The sequence below is a fragment of the Aspergillus stella-maris genome, assembly GCF_047715825.1.
Source record: "Aspergillus stella-maris strain CBS 113639 unplaced genomic scaffold BDV14scaffold_10, whole genome shotgun sequence".
Lineage (NCBI taxonomy): Eukaryota > Fungi > Ascomycota > Eurotiomycetes > Eurotiales > Aspergillaceae > Aspergillus > Aspergillus stella-maris.
The window spans coordinates 292,895-310,917 of NW_027396804.1; the positions used below are offsets into that span (position 1 = coordinate 292,895).

Genomic DNA, 18,023 nt, shown 5'->3' on the forward strand with positions numbered 1-18,023 from the left:
GGACCAGAATGCCTTGATGTCAGAGGAATAAGCTCTACACTTGCACTTTGGGGAGTTTGGTGCGTCCATTTTAAGAACATCGTATCTGCCTGGTATCTACTAGTGTACCAACCTAGGTACCTACTAACAAGACATGGAGCTTTAAGTTCAGTGCAGTACCTTTCGACAGAAAGGTATAAATCTATCTCCATTTTGCGCGCCTCGTAAGTCTAGGTACCTATGTGCCTGTCCATACCAGTTTCACATCCAACAAGCTTCAATCGACGCCTTTGCGCAGTTAATACCCCATCGCCGGGCCGACTCCCACTAGAACCAACTACTCCTCCGTTCCGTTCCCACCGTATTCATATACTCCATCATTCCGTGTCCGTCTCTATACTCAACAATCAACAGCATACCTACTCCTCTTCCGTATTCTCGGCCCATAAACATACAGCAGATAAGGCACAGCCGCCATGACGGCACTAATCCCCCCCAAGATAGTAAGTGTATACTGCACACCAATAGCACGGTATATAGGAGCCCCCGCGACAGTGACACCCCCCGCAACGATATACCGCGTGAAGGCGAGGAACCCGAGCGCTGAAGCGGAGTATGTTCCGTAGGCGTCGATGAGGTACATGTAGGATATGATGAATATGGCTGTTATGCCGTAGCCGAAGAGGACTGTGGATATGAGCGGGGACCAGAGGGGGATGGAGGGCTGTTGATTTGATGTGTTAGTTCATGGTTGACTGGGACTGGAGTGATGCAATGACTGCCTAGCATAGGAAGGCACTCACATAACAAGTCCAGCCCATCCAGAACAAGCTGATCGGTACAGCGGGCGCGCCTCCTAGCATTCCGAACCAAAGTCTTGCCTCGGGTGCAATGGTCGAAGTCTTGCACTGCTGTTTCACGGTCCTGGCATACACAACCGGGATAATACAAGCGACGAGCAGAGTTCCCACCAGCATCCCCGCCCAACAAAGACTGACCAGTCCCTCTGAAAGCCCATATGTCTCGCCAAAGGCAAAAGTGTATCCTTCCAGAAAGGTAAACAGGACGATGTAGATTATCGTCAGGTACAGCGAGAGGAGGATAATGATCAACTCGGAATAGAACATCGCAAAGGGCCGACAGACCGATGTCCAGAGTCGCGAGGCAAGATTACCAGGAAGTTCAATCTCAAGGGGCGCCTTGTACCGATTGTCACCAGTCATCTCCCTCAGCGTCTTCGCCTTCCAGTACAAGATCAAATCGCCATATGTCTCGGGCTGCAGGACCACCACGGCAGCCAACACTCCACCACCCATGATCAACATGATCCATTCCAGCCACCGCCAGCCTAGCGTGCTCGGAATATAACCACCAATTATCTGGCCGACCATGGGCCCCGAGAACGCGGGGATCGCGTAGATTGGAAAAGCCCAGGTCTTTTCCGTCGGAGTCCATAGGTCTGCTATTGTTCCGCCGGCGCAGGTCAGTGGCGTCGAGGCAAAAAATCCGGCTAAAGTGCGGAAAATGAGATGGCTATGGAGGTTTGGAGCTAGTGCTGCGGCCATGATCCAGAGTAGGTAGAAGAGCATTGTGGATGTGTACACTGCGTTGCGACCAAATGTTTCGGAGAAAGGGCCGGATAGAAGGGAGCCGAAGGAAAAGCCGATTAGGAAAAGGGCTAGAATGTCAGGGAGAAGAGATATTAGTCCAGGTAATGAGTAGGGAAAAGTGTTTACTTGCCATACCTGTTGCCAAAGACCCGACTACATCGGATACGTCAAAGTCCGCGCTATATTCTTGGACACCACAGGCATCAATTGAAGACGCCGCGGTGACGGTCAGGGCTATCAGCGAGACTAGCAATGACATGGATAGCCTTCGACCAACGCTCGCAGTCCTCGGGTTAAGAGGGTCATCTGGGCCATCCCAGTCGACTAGGATCACGTCGTTGCTTGAGGCGGCGGTTGGTCTGGGGCGGGCACTGCAATTGTCGGAGGAGCCAAGCTCGCAACTTGGGATGAATAGATGTTGTAAGCAAGACCTCAGGAGCTCCGGTAAGGAGATAGTTGTTACCTAGGTTTATGCGAAGAGCCAACCATATATTCGTCGCAGCTGCACTTTTGGTCAATGTCTGTCAAGATTTGACGTACTGCGTGCTGGACACGCCGATACTGCAAGTAGGTCTCCATGCTCTGCTTGTTGTTTGTGATTTCCAGAATAATGGTAGTATTGGCAAGACGGTTGCATCTCCTGTGCGTCAGAATGCGCCGTGGTTAAAATATAAGAGTGGTTTGGGATATCAGTAGCACGATGTACCGGTATATTTCACATCTCCGATGGCAGGGCCGGAGATGGAAAGAGTGTATGTGGGTCTCTAGGCTACCATCTCCGATGTACTTCTACCTTTAGGTAAAAGCTGCTTTTCCGATGATGACGGAACGTAGTGCATTATTCAGGGCGCGCTTCTAGGCGGATAGAGAGGTCAACCTCACGGCGCCTCCAGGTCCCTATTCGAGTCAGAAAGTGGGATTCTAGTCCGGTAGGTGCGAGTATAAACCCACCCAATCGTTATAGTCCGCCTCAAACCATTCCCGCATATCAATCCAGTTCTCAAAGAGGCTTTCTACCTGAACCTCTGCACTGGGTGATTGCGTAGTTTGCGACCCCGGGGATCTGTATAAGAGTAAGTACACTAGCGGAGACCATCGCCTTGAATATCAGGCTGGACATACAGAATATGAGCAAGAACGCGATAGGATTTGAGGCACGTCTCACTACGATCTGAGAAGCTTTGCATGCGAGCCATGAGTGACTGAAGCTCTTGTCGATGGAAACTCGAATCCCAGGTAGGCGGCATATCGGCTTTGCATGAGCTTAATGCTACGGCGGCGTGGAGAGCTTTCAAGCTTGTCACGCCGTTGAGCATCCAGATAAAGTCACGGAGCAGGGATACCTCGTACAGCTGCCGGTGAATGGAGAGAACGGCGACCGATGACTCGATACATCTGTCTCTGGAGCTTGGGACAAAGGAGGGTCCCTGAGAACTGTGGAAAGGACGATGCAGTAGGAGCAGAAGGTGGTGAGCATAGCCCTGCAAGATGCACCAATGAGCGTAGCTTGAATCCAAAAGGCTGGGTGTTCCATCGACCAGGTACGTCGAGTCCCATGCTTTCTGTTCCTCTGAGATGGCGGCGTCGAAGTGCTTTAATCGGTCTGGGTCTAGCTTTGAGGGACTCGATATATGACGGCAGATCTGGGCTGAAAGTCTGAAAAGACGGAGCTTGAAGGTCATGAGTGACATTTGTGTTGGCTCTTCTGATGGCCAAGTGATGTTGCTATCTGTAATATCGGTGTCGTTCACATTCGCGGGCATGGGAACTTTGATATCGAGAAGAAAAGAGATGTCAACGTCCCGAAACAGAATGCTTTGATATGTGTGCAATGATAACAGACCAGCCCAGCAGCGCCGACGCCTTTCGATCTCCACTAAACTTAGTTGACTGGTATCGGCGTTGCAGCGTAAGGCGACGCCGATGTTTAATGTCATTCCTAGTAAAGCCCATCCCTGGTCGACGGAGCCGTTGTGAGATAGATTGTAGATCAGCATTAACAGAGCCTCGAATGTACTGAACTTGTATCGAACAAAGAATTGGTCTTGGGAAAGACAGCTCATTGCCGATTTCAACATCCGCTGAGACAAATAAGAGGCCTGTTGCACCTGGTCGCCGCCTCCTTCTAACTACAACCCGGATAGTCGGGGATTACTTGGCTCCACAGCGTTGAGAGAGACTGTGCACATGGAGAACAAGAGTGCTAGCCATGATCGATCCACCGAAAGTGGCTGTTGCTTGGAAGCAGTGTACTGTGTTTGAAAGGTGGGCCCATGGAGAATGGGAAAAAGGGCAGAGATTTGTGTGAAGAAAAGAGAGACAAGATAGTCAAGGCAGCTCGGGGGAGGGAGGACATCAAGGATGTCTTGAATAGAAATATCTGGACTGATCGAAAAAGGAGAAGCTACATCCGATGAGAGAGGCCGATCATGGTCTGCAATAGGTCTTTCAAGCACAGCTGGCCAGTCGCCGCCCACATGGACATGACCAGAATCTGACTGTATAGACCCTGAGCGAGCTGTACAACCTTGACGCAGTGAGGATGACCTGTAATTATTAGGAGTGGATGGCACGTTGAGCACTCGACGAGACCGCGCCTGCCGAGTACTGGCCGGTGTCCTCGGCGGGAAGGAGCAGAGAGATCCTCGCCCACGCTGTCTGCAAGCTCCGCATGGAAGTTCACGGTCGCAACGTAGCTTGGAATGTCGACAATGATTACAACTAATGGGCTTTCGCTTTCGGCGTTCAGCTGCAGAATTGGGACTGTCGGTCGGAGCCTGGCGGGAATGGGATGGCATATCTGGTGTTGGCAATTCTTCCATAACTCTGTCTACGTGCCTGGGCCCGGAGCCAGCAGCACACTATTGACGGTGAAGTCAAATGTAAAGCACGAGGAACGGAGATGAAGATGAAATGGAAGAATCGAAGGACGGAGTTGTGCTCGGAGTTGTGCTCGGATTTGCCGTCGGAACCTTCCGATCCACGGATAGGGCTGTTGATCCACAAGCTCTCCACTATCTGTGACGTATACATTATTCACTCTGTAGGTATCCTAAAAGAAACAGGGCGACTAAGGAAAATAGTGACCGGCAGAGTAAGAAGGTTTGCTCACAGCTCATCTTGCAATATGAAGCATCAGACCATAAGGCTTCATCCGGAGCCGTAGTTCCCTTAGGGTAAGTATCAACCATCGCCCCTTCCTGCTATATTTTCTTTTCCTCTGCATTCATAAGGTGCGACTTGTCAGTGCAGGTAGATAGCAACAAACTAGAAGGCCCGTTCACGGTGCATACCTACCTACTATGCCGGGGAGTGATCTATAAGGGTCCTCACAATATGTGATGTGCGTCACCAGGAAAGAACAGGCGGACGCCAGTGGCTCTGATAGCTGCTTCGTACCTTTAGCCGAGCGGAAACAGCACCTACTACTTTTACCGGGCATCGAGATCATCCTCCTTGTCGTGGCTTGGTGCTCTCCCAAGTTGTCCCTTCACATGTCATTACCAACATCGCACCACGCCTGCTTCTCGAGTAACCGATGCCCGTCATAAGTCCAGACATATGACAACCAATATTGATTTCAACTGCATTAGAATTATCCGCAGTGTGGCCTCGTTTTGAATATATCGGTTTCAGGAGAGCGGGACCGAAGGAATGGGCGGCCAAGCCGGGGCATCGGGGACCATTTCGGGGTCATCCACAACAGCCTATGGGACCTGTCCACGGTGTTCTTTTATTTTTAATGCCTTGCTGACTGCATGAACTCCAGATTGCAAACAATGAAAGCCCGCTGGGCGGTCTCATTGTCTTATCGTTGTTGGTCTATGCTATGCCCCGGAGTACAGGTGTAACGATACACAACCTTGGTCAAAGCCAGCGCCACGCGCTCGCGGGGATGATCTCTTTGACTTTCAGATCTTAGCCACAGTTCATCCCCGGACATAATGGACCAAGAGATTGACAAGCCTCTAGGGATGGAGACTGGCGCCGGGGTCGCCGGCCGGAGTATGCTCGCCGAAAATATGCATTGCCATCCCCACTCCGGGGACCTGACGTTTCATTAATCACTTGTCTAGCGGCTGACACGGCCGAACAACCCCATTTTCCTTCCCGAGTTTGTGGTTCTTATGCAAGTGGGCCTTTCGAGATCTCAGCTGGGAGTCTTTCAGGGAGTTCCATGGTTCCCGATGAGGCGGGGGTGTCACGACTGTACCCTGTACGCCCAAATATGTCTAGGTTCGCTTGCAAGAGATCTCAGGCTGATTATCTGATCGAGATGAGATCCCTTATTTTGGCGACGGTAGGGATTTCCTGATTCAACATCGAGCAAGAGCAATGCGGCGGTGTATTGAGCCCCTCGATGAGGCTGGTCGCCGAGTCGGGGATCTCGGGGTCAAGGGTTTCCTTGGGAACTGGAAATAATCTGCGCCCGGGATCTGAGGCAATGAGGTAAGTAGAATTATATTGTTCCTTGAATAGATTTCAGGAGTTGTCACTTCAAAATCGAACGGCTTCCGGCACCATTCATTCATCGCTAGCCCTACCTAGTACAACCAACCTACCTTTCACTACGGACACCAGAAACCACAGCAATGCCAGGAAGCAACGAATCTCCTCCTCGCCCATCTTTAGTAGCATGCCTTGCCTGCCGTCGTCGACATGTCAAGTGCGATGCTCTCATGCCGACTTGCACCCGCTGCCAGACAACCTTGACTGAATGCCAATACGTTCGCTCGAAGAGAGGCCTGCGAAAACGCACCCGAGAATCCTCATGTAAAGCAGGGGGCGGAACTGAAGCTTTCATTGCTATTGACTCATTTTCAGACTGGTTGGATACCATCGATATTCCTTCAGACATTGAACTAGATGTACAGACCAGCCCGTGGGATCTCTTACGTCGTCGCTGACACTTGGCTCGAGCAGACAATTAAAGTCTCCCTTGATGCGACGATCGAAGACTTCAATGACTATGAAGATGGTACAGTCTCACTACCGAAGACGGAGCCAGTCAGTCCCGATGTCGCATACGACCCGATGATTCAGCTATATTATCAGAATTTCCACCGTTCGCACCCAGTCATGGTCCCAAGGAAGGCCCTAGACTCCATATGCTATATCGCCCCGTCCCATATCTTCTCGATAATGCGCTACATCGGAGCTCACTACTATCCTAATACAACACTGAAGGAGAAATACCGTCAAGCAGCATTTGCGTGTCTCTCAGATCCAACGATGCACGAGGGATTCCAAGTTCAAGCTGTCCTTTTACTAGCCATCGTTGAGCATGCGGATTGCCATGAGCAAAGCGCCCACCAACTGATACAGGCGGCTGCCAGCATCGCCCTGGATATTGGGCTAAATAAATCGTCGTATGCAATGGACAATTCATTCGGTCATGCAGTGCTTGAGGAAAGCTGGCGCAGAACGTACTGGGAGCTCTATGTTGTTGATGGGTTAATGGCTGCAATGGGGCAACAGAGACCATTTCATCTCTACAAAGAACCAGTAAATATGCCGTTGCCCTGCGCAGAGGACATGTACACTGTTGAAAGGGTCAGTTGTCCAACAGCAATCGAGAGCCACATCTAACATACTCTAGATAATACCAACAGGCAAGACGCTGCAAGACCTGCAGACCGACTGGACACTGGGCCAGGAATTTTCGGCATTCGCATATCGCATAAGCGCAGTACAAGAACTAGGTCGTGTGCTAGAGCTAAACCGCTCTTTGGAAGACATTTCAGACCCGCAAATTGAGACTAATGACGCCCATCTGACATCCTCGCTCAGAGCTCTCCCTCCGCTACACGCAGACGGGTACGATAGCTCCTGTCATGACGAGATGGTCTTCCAAGCCCAAATGATCCTATACCTGTGAGATACGCGCAATTCAAAACAATGCTCTCCTACTGACTTGGTTGATTAGAGCCCTGATCTATCTCCACCATCCTCACTCAGGCATGCGCTTTGCTTCATACCGCATTAGCCCGCCCACCTCCTGTACCCTCCTCAAAGCCACCGAACGACCAGAATCACACATCACACCATCTCAAACTCTAGACCTACACTCTCATAAGCTTCTCCGTGCCGCAGACCTTCTGTCAGGCCTGGCAACGCTTCCTAGTGCAATACATCAACGGTCTTCTTTCTTCACCTGTGCGCTGGCTATGTGCATTGTTGTGCATACCGCTGCGCTCTTGGTCGTCGCTGGCTCTGGTAAAGAAGAAAGTTTGAAGACTCGAATACAACTGAGTATTGGTGGATTGAAGGCGCTGGGGAAGACTTGGCCGTTGTCCGAGGCTATTCGGCAGCAGATGGTGGAGATGTATCATGAGGTAGTAAGGAAATGACTGTATATAAGACTGCAGTGGGTAATCTTATAGACTTCAACTAGTGTCAAAGACATGGCATTAATTCTCTCCATTACAAGTTGGGTTTGAATCCAGGTCCGCGGTGATGACCGTTCAATAGACGGACCATAGCGACTACAGACGCCCCGAACCTAAATAACCTCCTCATACTTGCTAATCCGGTCATGCTGATCACCTAAACACTTGCCGGCTCTAAGGTCTCCAGACCGCGCATGGCCCTCAAACAGTTCCACCCGCGCAGCCCTTCCACAAAATCTACCCTACTCCCCACTGGCCTTTTCACTCTTCACCTCCAGATAGGTAACAGTACGCAGGGATTCCCCAGCCCACAGACCATTGGTATACCTCGCTGCATTCCTAGTCGGAAGCAAATGATTTGTCCCGATAAGTTGACATCGAATCGTCAGCTGCGAAAATCGGAAGTAATGCACCCAAGAATGAAAAAAAAATACACGCCTTATAATATAAAAGACAAGTCTTGTCCGCAGAGGGCCCGAACCCCCCAGTCCGCGTATGATGCGGGGGTTCGAGTCGATATGGTATCCGATGCCGATGTCAGATTTTATCTAGGTATTGTGGCGGAGTGGACTGAAGGCTGACAGCTGATACTATTGGGTTATTGTGCTTTGGAACACGCCCGGTCAGTCTTGTGAGACTTGTGCTCGTTGACCCAGTTGACGTTCGGTGAGAATGCTGTTAAAGTTGAGTGTCGCACTCTAGGTGCCCGCTGAGTGTTCAGTCCTCTCTTTTTGATACCGCGGTGTCCTAAAGGCATACCTGATAATTTCTGGAAGCCCGATGGTGAGGTACGGATGGCGGCTGGGGCACCTGATTTGGGCAGGACTCGGTCGAATGGGATGCTGCTCGCCAATGGGATCTGCGTTTCCGGAGACAGGGAGATCGAATGAATGATATAGACTCTGAATTGGTTGTACAGTTTCAGCTCGAACTATGAGCAGGGAGAGCTATAACACTATTTTTAAGACCATGTAGTAGACAGCAGATGTTCTCTTTAGCGCCCCCTGTAAAACGGACGTCAGTGACATGCTCTTCTATTCTACCAGTCGAGTGAGTGACGAGATACAGAATCCCCGAGACTACAGTATCAGTAGAATCGGGCGTACAGTATATTGCAGAAACAACCAAAGCACACGAACATCTACCTAAACGTCCAACCTACTTGACAGATTCAAACAAAGGTATGGGCGGACCTTTAATCTGGCTACAGTCCTAGCTGCAGAAACAGCATCCTCGCTGCATTATTGGCTCCCATATCTTTCTCAAGGCCATAAAATGTCTTCATGAGTTCCTCATGGAGGTACTCGAGTAATCCTCGGACGTACTCAGGTGTTCCAGTGCTTTCCATTGCTCCCAGAATGTGCTTCTTCATTTCTTTTGTGAGGTTCGGCGAGGAGGTACGGTTGTGTATCGCTGCCGTGATTCTGTCTGGGTGGGGGTAGTTGTGCAAGAGATGGATGACAGGGAGGGAGATTTTGACTTGGACGTCGTCAGCGCCGTCGCTTTTGGAGGGATACTGTGATTTATATTAGCTTGCGAACATCGACTGCATTGATTCGACAATCTGGATGCTCACATCCGCGGGCTTGAGATTCAGATACTCTTTTTTGATTTGATGGTATCGCCCCATCAACGTGGACAATCTTGTTAGTGCTTCACCACACGGAAAATTAAGAGGAGACTCGGCCTGGATTAGCCGGACGATAAGCCGGAACATGCTGCCTGTCTTATTATCGGTCATCTTTATGTACTCGTCGGTAGTAGGGCAATGGGAATGATGTCGCCATTCGAGGTTGAAGCTCTGACCACAGTGCAGATTGCCGAGTTCTTCCAGGCAGATACTCGTGCATTGAGGATTGCGAAGCTCGGTCGTCTGCTGTACTGCTCTGACTAAGGCGAATTCGGCGCTGTTGATTGTTTGGTTTGCGCCGTAGAGGATGTGGGTGGCTGGTTGGTCCTTTCGAAGGAGAGAGTGGTCTTCGATGTCATCCAACCTAGATCAAGGTGTCAATACAATGCAACCCAACAGCCCTGGTCTCAAGGGGGCGTGAAAGTGGGGGCTTTTACATCACTGATGAGTTATGCAACCCCTGGACAATACTTTTGATTGTCTGAAGAGAGTTGGAGGGGACTTGGAACCAGTAATTGAGAGTATCTATCAACCTGTTGCGCATGCTGTTGGGCTTAAGAGAGGCGATGTATTCGGAAGGAGCGATGCACACCTAGATTTAAACAGATAGTTCGTTAGCTACAGACGGAGGGCGATGAGGAAAAAAGACGGGGATTTTACATTGGTCGCCGCTTTTTCGAACGGTGCAATGAGTGAGACATATGAAGCCTGTTTCCCATGCACTGAACCAGTAGCGGCCGTGCCATTACCATGCGTTATAGAGGCTGGAGCGGATCCGTTATTGATCGCTAGCGATTGAGGGACTGATCTCATATTGTTCATCCTTTTGTTCTTCGGCGGGGGATATCGTTCCAAGACGCGCAACGGACCGTTGCACGTTCCAACAATTGTTGCGCGATCCTCAGCGGTGGTGGTATACTCGTGGTGAAATTTTGACCCATGGGCCATCCAGAAGATGGAGCCCGAAAAAACATAAAGACAGTTGTGCCAGTACCTTCTTAGTTCGTGGGACTTGGGGCCAGGCGCAGCTTCCCAGGCATCGTAAGCGTCCATGAAGGCTTGCTCTGCAGTGTTGATCTCTTTCCTCATGATACTCCGCGCCTCCTCCTCGGTATATCCGTAATTTCTCATCAACAGATCGAGGGTATTTTTCATGCGGTGCAGCGCACCAATCTTTGAAAGGTCGTCGAACTCCTTCTTGAAGCTGTAGTAGTCGTTGATTAACACAGCGGCCATACCTGCCTCGTGGACGACGTCCTTGATGGAGTCCCTTTCTTCCTGAGTGCATCGAATACCCATCACCCAGGTTCCCAGCTCAATCCCCCAGCTGCAACGGAGGATCAGTCAGAACAGTAATTGTCTCGCAATCGCTGGTCAACACTTACAGGACTCCACCATCACTGAACCGATGTTTCTTGTATTCTTCAAACGACATGCCTCTAACGTTGGTGATCGTTGTTTGAGCGTTCAGATATGACCCCCACCCTTTCAGCATGTGCATCGCAATGTCCCCGTCTGTCTTCAAGAACTCTTTTGTGAACTCCAGTGCCAACTTGCTGAGTCCATACTTTGACTCGAAGGGTGGACCACCTGCCATCTCTGCCATCACTGTCAATGCAAGATCCTGCGTCACCTCCTCGCATTGTTGCTCAGTTAACAGATCGGAAACATCTGGAAATCAAAAGAGATAGCGGATCAGTAAACGCCGAGTCGGGAATTACGGTCAAGAAAATTCTACCCACCATCCCAGAAATACGCAAAGTCACAATACGCTGCATTGCCAGCCACCCGCTCCGGGAAGCTCTCTGGATAAGCCCACGCGACATAATTACCGTGAGGCGTCTGGCATGCGGGGAGTGTTCGTGGTTCTGCTTGCAGGCCGTCCTTCACAGCAACCTCGTTCCACTTTTGGAAAAACTCATCGGACGCCTTGATAGCGACGCTTTCATACTTTGATCGGCGCAGCGGATACAGACAGAACCAGTCTTCTGGTGGAGGGTCAAAGTCATCTATTGTGATGACTTCGCTGTGCTGACAATAGTCCCCTATCTTGTCCATCGTGGACAAATACACGCGTATTGGAGGGTGATCACTTTCTTCGGCAATTTATCAATCTCCAGGATAAAGTGAATGAGGATGGCCAGGTATTTTTCCGGGACTTTGGGTTCATTTATGGCCGCAGGGAGATTTCTGTCCAGGGTACTCGCATTTGGTTCCACTGTTCAAGTTTCACTACGAGGTAACTGGTTTCAATTGCTACTAAAATAGATAAGCAGCAAGTCGGTCTATCGGGTCTCAGGCCTTAACTGCACCGCCCGAGTTCCGATACGCCTTGTTTATGGTGTCGGTGGCATGGCGACCCAGTTTGAGTACACACATCTTCCGGGTTGTTGATCGTTGGGTAACAAATTCCAGATCACCAAGTACCGATAGTGGTGACACAAGTTTTCGGAAAAGATGAATCCATGGGAAACGTGGGCATGTCTACACTCATCGCACAAGCAATACACCTGCTACTTCGCCTGGATATAGTTCACCCTACCATTCGCTGCGTCCATATCAAGTAGCCCCTTGAACTTAGTACGTTAATAACCACACCCAAACTCGTCTCTGCCTTAGAACCGGAGAGCAGGTGAAGCGGCAGCTTCCATCCGATTTAGTTCCTACTTCGATGATACCGCTTGTGCTTAGGGACGACATTTGACGTATGGCTTGACCTGAAGCCCCGGAATGAATCCTGCAGGTACCTCTAGCTGGAACGAACTCATAATGATGAACAGACCCGAGGATTCCACGCCAGAGTCGAGACGCCAGACACCAGATCCAGGCAGGGATTCTGCGCAGGCGCTAGCCCCCACGTTGCGATTCGTCGGAGCGGCAGTACAAATGTGAGCCCCATGTCATACCGCTATGGCAGATTGCATGTCAACCAATAGCTGGCGGGTAGCTACTTGATTGATCGGTAACCTTTGAGTGATCCGTGGCTGTCGGAGTTGACCGACATAGATTAGGTGTCTTCCAAAGCTTGGAAAAGAGTTCGTGGCAGTCTGGGAATGGAATATTAGACGCAGATTCAAAACCATGCATGAATAGCTTTAGAAGCTGGAACTGTATCAACTGGATCCAAACCATAAGCTCATTGCGTGAATGCCACATGTTGCACCGTGTAACCGGATGGCGGATGGGACATGAGAAAGGAGTCTAGAGGGCACAGCAAAGCAGAGCAAATTATTACAGGCGCCGGACTCCGGACTCGTACAGCATTTTGTTCTTGGTTGGCCTAGACCAAACGAAAATGCACTCGACTGGCTGTGGTGACAGGTTGCTCCGTGCTTGCATGAAGCAAGGTTCATATGAGAACAGGAATTGATATCACCGAATAGCGGGTGCGTGCACCTGGCTTCCGGAAGGCGAAATAACCACCTCATGTATTTGCCTCAAAAAGGACAAAGCTGGACGTTCGAGTAAGTAGGACAGCCGGCATGGATCGCACTTGACCTCCCGGCGGTTTTCTCATCCAGATACTCCGGGTCCCCTTCGATTTGCCGCCTGTGAGCGTCGCGTACATTATTCCTCGATGTATAGCATATGATGTAACCTGGTATGGGCAATGGAAGTTAAGTGGCAGACAATCGGAAGAGACTGTCATACTTTGAAACCCGGTTGAGTTCTACTGGTACCCCAGGATAGTCTCTCGCGGGTGTTTTCAGTGCACTTACACCGGGTAATGCATACCTACATATTTTCATGGATTACGCAGCGGTATGGTAACCACAGATCCAATTCCCATCGGCTCACAGTTTCTGCATCCGGGCGCCTGGTGTTCTATGGTAGGATAGCAAATTGCCAGTATAAGCCTACATAAATATATTCTTCCCCATTGGCAGTTGAAGACCGCGATATGCAATTTCCCTCGATGGCCCCGTCCGCGGCCCGTGGCATTATCGCAGCCCCCATCAACTTTCGATTCAAGACCGATGGGAGGCATTGACGGGATAATAGAAGTGCGACGAGTCTTCGCAAAGCTGTCCAGTCTGAAAAATGGCTCGAAAACCAATGGCTCCATGTCCTACGGCCTTCTGATCCAGACAAACTGAAAACTGAATACCGTTGAACAGGACTAACCAGGGATCCTGTATCTGTAGGATGCCATGCGGAGGAAGCCCTCGGGTTCAAGCTTGAGAATAAGCTGTCGAGGATTACGACTAAGCGGCTGAGAGGCTTTATCAATCCATAGAGCCTTTTGACATCGAGTGTCATATCATGCTTATGGATAGCAGGGGTCACATCATGGGCTCTGCTCGGCAAATTCCGCACCGGCTCGGACCGACGGACGAATCATGTCCGAGGACCCTGAATCGGGTATCCCGCGCCGAGCCCAGCCAAGAGGCCGCATCAGAGCTGCATCATCATCCCTGCGCTTGTTTTTAGTATCAACGTCCAGCGCTGAGCACGAATCGTCGCTACCGTTCGAGTACTGCGGCAAGGGGTTCATTGGACACCATGTTCTTGTGTCGGAGCCAACGCAAAGGCCTAGACGTAGGCCAACTATTGCTATGCCCTACGTCATACATGCCGTTCATCGCATCGTCAGGCATTGGAAGGGTCTCGACAACCAGGGCCAATATTAGTTCTGTACACAGCGGAGACCTGATAACTTCCCGCAATGTCCATACACGAACTCGGACGGAGATAGACTTCGAACCGGAGAATAGGAAAAAGGTCCTCGATCTGGCCGTCTCCTTTTCACAGCGGCCGCTTGATGGAAACACGACGATGCAGTATACGACGTATCAACGTCAGGACCCCAGCCCTAGCACAGCAGCCTATTCTGCAGCCGGAATTGGCCAGATGACAAAGCGCGAAGTCGAGGAAAGCTACGGCCTGAGTACGCGAGATCTCCGTGTGTTTGACCAGGAATCAGCTGGACTGCCGCATATCCTGGTTCGTGAAAGTGCGATTTTGCTTCATCTGTTTGACATAAGGCTTCTCGTTCAGCATGATCACGCTCGGATGTTCAAGTTAACGCATGGAGCAAGTATCGAGGCCGAGGCTGAGAGCTCAAATGACAACGACGAGGGTTGTGCATCGCGTGTCTTTCGCCACAACATGGAGGACAGAGTACAAACCGACCAAAAGGAGCAAACCATGCCAGAGTTGCAGCATTACGAGCTATACGTCCTGGAGGCGGCATTGTCCTCGGTAACATCCGTCCTTGAAGCCGAATATATCCTAACCGAGGAAAAAGTCTCCAGGGCCCTGCAAGCCACCGACTACAGCACACTAAACGGCGACGAAAGGACCATGCACTCAAATCTACGCAGAATTCTAGAGCTAAAACGACGTCTAACGAGCATAGAGCAACGCGCTCTCCAAATGCGCGACATGGCGCATGAAAGCCTCAATGAAGACGAAGACATGGCCAACATGTATCTGACTGATAAATTCAATGGCAAGCCGCACGATATAGGCGATCACCAGAGCGTCGAGTACCTATTCGAAGCATACTTCAAAGCAAGCGATACCATCGCGCAGCAGGCAGCGAGCCTAGTGAGTCGGATTAGGCGGACGGAAGAGACGATTCAGTATACCCTTAGTGTGCGCCGTAATCAGATTATGGTGCTGGAAGCGAGACTCGAGATACTCATGTTGGCGTTCGCGGGGGCGACCCTTGTTGCTGGGTGGTATGGTATGAATCTGGTTAATGGTGACGAGGAGAGTCCTCATGCGTTTGCTATTGTGATTCTTGCGTCTTGTGTTGCGGCATTGGCGGCGTCGGCTTTTGGGATGTATAGATTGCGTAGGATTAGGACTGCGCAGTTACGGACTTGATCAAACTCTTGATCTTTGATTCTCAGTCATGATGGTAGAAGCCTTGATATAGGAATAGGAGATAGAATAAATAGCGGAACATCTCATGCCTTCATAGGCCTGCGGGAGAACAACGCTATGGGGAAGACTTTATTTATCCGGGGCCTCCTCCTGAATCTCCGAGCCTTCATCCCAGCTATCAGAGCCGGTGTCTGGCAAACAGCTAGACCTTCAAGCCTGCTCCTTTACGTACTTCAATCTTCTGGTACCCCTTCATTTTCCTGCAAGCAAGATACACCGGCTAACCAGGGTGCCGAGTCAATCAATATACCGACTAGCAGCCTCGTTAAGAGAGAAATTCCCACTAGGCAGTGCTTATCTCCGGTATTTTGCAGGGTATATCGAAGGAAAGACGACCAGAGCATCCACAACGTACCTTCCTATTCTCTCTTCATCCAAATAGACAGGCGCGACGTTATGCCCGTGCGTAGATTCGGCAGGAGCGACACCTACTAACTATCTAACTTTAGCTAGATGCCGAGCGTCTCTCGCATTATCCTACCCAGTCGTTGAGCTCGTGAGCAGGGAAGCCCTAGGCACCTGCTGTTCGATATCACGTGACCAGCAGCAGGATCGTCGCGGGGTGGATCCGCTGTCTTTACACTTCACTTCTCTTCAAATTACTTTGGTTTGCACCAAACATATGAGAATTCGATTTTTACAACTTAATATCCACTTAACTCTCCAAGATATTAGCATTTGTTGTCATATAATTCCGCCCAGCCATGAGTCCTTCACCCGAGCGCGTCGCGCGCATCATGCTCTCGTGGCACGCGCTCGATCTCGTCTCTTGCACTACAATTCAAACACTATGGGCTGGATATGGGCAGATCTGTGCAATCACCGCGCGATCTCAGACCGCGGACGCCGCCAAGAGTGTTGAACAGTCATGTGGCGTGAAGTCTGTATCTGGAACACCTGGCGCCGGCGCGGAGTACCCGCTCATCTTGAAGCTCATTTCGCCTCCGGCTTCAAATTCGGCACAGAGGAATGAAAGTGAGGATGAAGGGCATCTTCGGAAAATGCTGAGTTACGAAGTCGAGCAGTACTTCTACAGCGACATTGTCCCCCACCTAGGCGATGATGTTGCTGTCGCCAAATGTCTTGCTTCAACGCGAGATATGCGGGGCAAAGAAGGCGAGATTGAAATTAGCTGGTCGATGGCTACGGTTATGGTTGATTTACGACCGATGTACCCTGTTGCGGGCGGGAAGAGAAGTGCGCTCAATGCTGTGCAGGTACAGGGGGCGCTGGATTGGCTGGCTGGGTTTCATTCGCGCTCTTGGGAGGTTCTTCCCAAGGGAGGTCTCGAGGGGTATGTCTTACCGCCACTTGAGGAGTCAAAGCGGAGAAGGGAGAACGGGATCAAGGAATCTCAAGTTGATGGACTATGGTTGAACGGAGGATATACATACCTCGCGACCAGACGAAAGGAGTACGCTTCTCTGGTGGAGGACACGGACTCGGAATGGTCGGAATTCCTATGTGCCTCAACAGATGGGTCTTCGTTATCCGTCGCCGAAAAGGTCGCATTATTCTTGACGCCTTCCGGACGACCCTTCGAATCATACATTCATGGGGACGTCAAATCAGAGAACCTCTTCACAACAACCGCGGGCGACAAGGTCGCCTTCTTCGACTTCCAATATGTCGGACTCGGTCTTGGAGTTTGTGATCTGGCAAAACTATTCACCTGCTCTGTCCCGCTACACATGCTCCTCGGCGAAGACGATGAGGAATATGTCCCAGAAGAGTTGACGATGCGCGATGGCGAGAGAAAGCTACTAGAGCGGTACCGATCAAGACTGCTCCAGAATCAGGACTCCAGCTGCTCATACAAATGGGACGAGTTCAAACGCCATTGGGAGACGGCATTGGTAGACTGGCTTAGATTCCAGGCATCTTGGGGCTTCTGGGGCAATACAGAGTGGCTTGAGGCTCGGGTCAGGTCTATTCTGGCTGACCAGGGATGGAGGGGTTGGTTGGAGGAGAGTATTCGGGGTCGTTGTTGATGCCTTTCACCTTATGAATTCCTTCAGTCAGTTATAGAGTAGAGGATTGTAGGAGCTGTGATCCCTGCAAAGTTACAGTCTGGCATCCAGAGATGCAAAAAGCTAGAAAATCCTAGTTTATAGGACTCTAGACGGTATATTTCTCGGTGCCCGGATGTCGCAAGTAGGGTCTGATAATGGTGTATCTGGGAGAATTCCTTAGATTGAAACATATGCTAACCCCATTCACCTACTCAAGGCGCCTGGAGTCTTTGTGTCTACAAGAAAGGCATGGTATGAGTTGCCCCTTCCTGCCGCACCTACGTCTCGCACAATACCTTCTTTATCTAGGTAATCTACCAGACAAATTCCAGAATGAAACGACCTTCTGTTGATAATTCCTCACATGCCTTAGAGGATACTTCCTGAGACTCATTAACTTCACCCACTTTGCAATTCTGATCATTCAGGACAGCAAACATAATCCATCACATCTTTGTCATTTTCAGTCTTTGTTTACACCAAGAACAATGGTTAAATAGGAGGGTAAAAA

General features: G+C 50.4%; 6 protein-coding genes across 6 annotated transcripts; 3 read left to right on the forward strand and 3 right to left on the reverse strand.

Annotated features, from left to right (window-relative positions):
- Window positions 1-135: 135 nt before the first annotated feature.
- BDV14DRAFT_206763 (C6 transcription factor) lies at window positions 136-2,078 on the reverse strand (the record flags this gene model as incomplete). Its single annotated transcript, XM_073774980.1, has 4 exons — window positions 136-703; window positions 783-1,657; window positions 1,725-1,930; window positions 2,053-2,078. 4 exons carry the CDS (start codon window positions 2,076-2,078, stop codon window positions 380-382), a joined length of 1,431 nt encoding a protein of 476 aa, XP_073631064.1. The 3' UTR covers window positions 136-379.
- Window positions 2,079-2,510: 432 nt separating this feature from the next.
- BDV14DRAFT_206765 (transcription factor domain-containing protein) lies at window positions 2,511-4,387 on the reverse strand (the record flags this gene model as incomplete). The annotated part of the gene is made up of 3 exons (XM_073774981.1): window positions 2,511-2,652; window positions 2,712-3,714; window positions 3,745-4,387. The coding sequence occupies 3 exons, from the start codon at window positions 4,385-4,387 to the stop codon at window positions 2,511-2,513; spliced, it is 1,788 nt and encodes a 595-aa protein (XP_073631065.1).
- Window positions 4,388-5,858: 1,471 nt separating this feature from the next.
- Window positions 5,859-7,986, forward strand: BDV14DRAFT_8570 (Zn(II)2Cys6 transcription factor). The gene is made up of 4 exons (XM_073777702.1): window positions 5,859-6,457; window positions 6,513-7,142; window positions 7,189-7,463; window positions 7,516-7,986. The coding sequence occupies exons 1-4, from the start codon at window positions 6,182-6,184 to the stop codon at window positions 7,937-7,939; spliced, it is 1,605 nt and encodes a 534-aa protein (XP_073631066.1). The 5' UTR covers window positions 5,859-6,181; the 3' UTR covers window positions 7,940-7,986.
- Window positions 7,987-9,182: 1,196 nt separating this feature from the next.
- Window positions 9,183-11,666, reverse strand: BDV14DRAFT_206766 (isoprenoid synthase domain-containing protein; the record flags this gene model as incomplete). Its single annotated transcript, XM_073774982.1, has 6 exons — window positions 9,183-9,494; window positions 9,555-9,972; window positions 10,046-10,200; window positions 10,269-10,935; window positions 10,994-11,279; window positions 11,351-11,666. 6 exons carry the CDS (start codon window positions 11,664-11,666, stop codon window positions 9,183-9,185), a joined length of 2,154 nt encoding a protein of 717 aa, XP_073631067.1.
- A 2,348-nt stretch (window positions 11,667-14,014) lies between these two features.
- Window positions 14,015-15,516, forward strand: BDV14DRAFT_168292 (CorA family magnesium transporter). Its single transcript, XM_073767821.1, has one exon. It carries the CDS (start codon window positions 14,112-14,114, stop codon window positions 15,438-15,440), a length of 1,329 nt encoding a protein of 442 aa, XP_073631068.1. The 5' UTR covers window positions 14,015-14,111; the 3' UTR covers window positions 15,441-15,516.
- A 596-nt stretch (window positions 15,517-16,112) lies between these two features.
- Window positions 16,113-17,911, forward strand: BDV14DRAFT_168293 (phosphotransferase enzyme family protein). The gene has a single exon (XM_073767822.1). It carries the CDS (start codon window positions 16,205-16,207, stop codon window positions 17,489-17,491), a length of 1,287 nt encoding a protein of 428 aa, XP_073631069.1. The 5' UTR covers window positions 16,113-16,204; the 3' UTR covers window positions 17,492-17,911.
- Window positions 17,912-18,023: the final 112 nt, after the last annotated feature.

Bases quoted from the DNA above. Each gene is read 5' to 3' on its own strand.
- BDV14DRAFT_8570 (XM_073777702.1), top strand. From the start codon at position 6,182: ATGCCAGGAAGCAACGAATCTCCTCCTCGCCCATCTTTAGTAGCATGC. The intron at 6,458-6,512 runs GTACAGACCAGC...TGGCTCGAGCAG, and splicing joins CTTCAGACATTGAACTAGAT to ACAATTAAAGTCTCCCTTGA. The intron at 7,143-7,188 runs GTCAGTTGTCCA...AACATACTCTAG, and splicing joins ACATGTACACTGTTGAAAGG to ATAATACCAACAGGCAAGAC.
- BDV14DRAFT_168292 (XM_073767821.1), top strand. From the start codon at position 14,112: ATGTTCTTGTGTCGGAGCCAACGCAAAGGCCTAGACGTAGGCCAACTA.
- BDV14DRAFT_168293 (XM_073767822.1), top strand. From the start codon at position 16,205: ATGAGTCCTTCACCCGAGCGCGTCGCGCGCATCATGCTCTCGTGGCAC.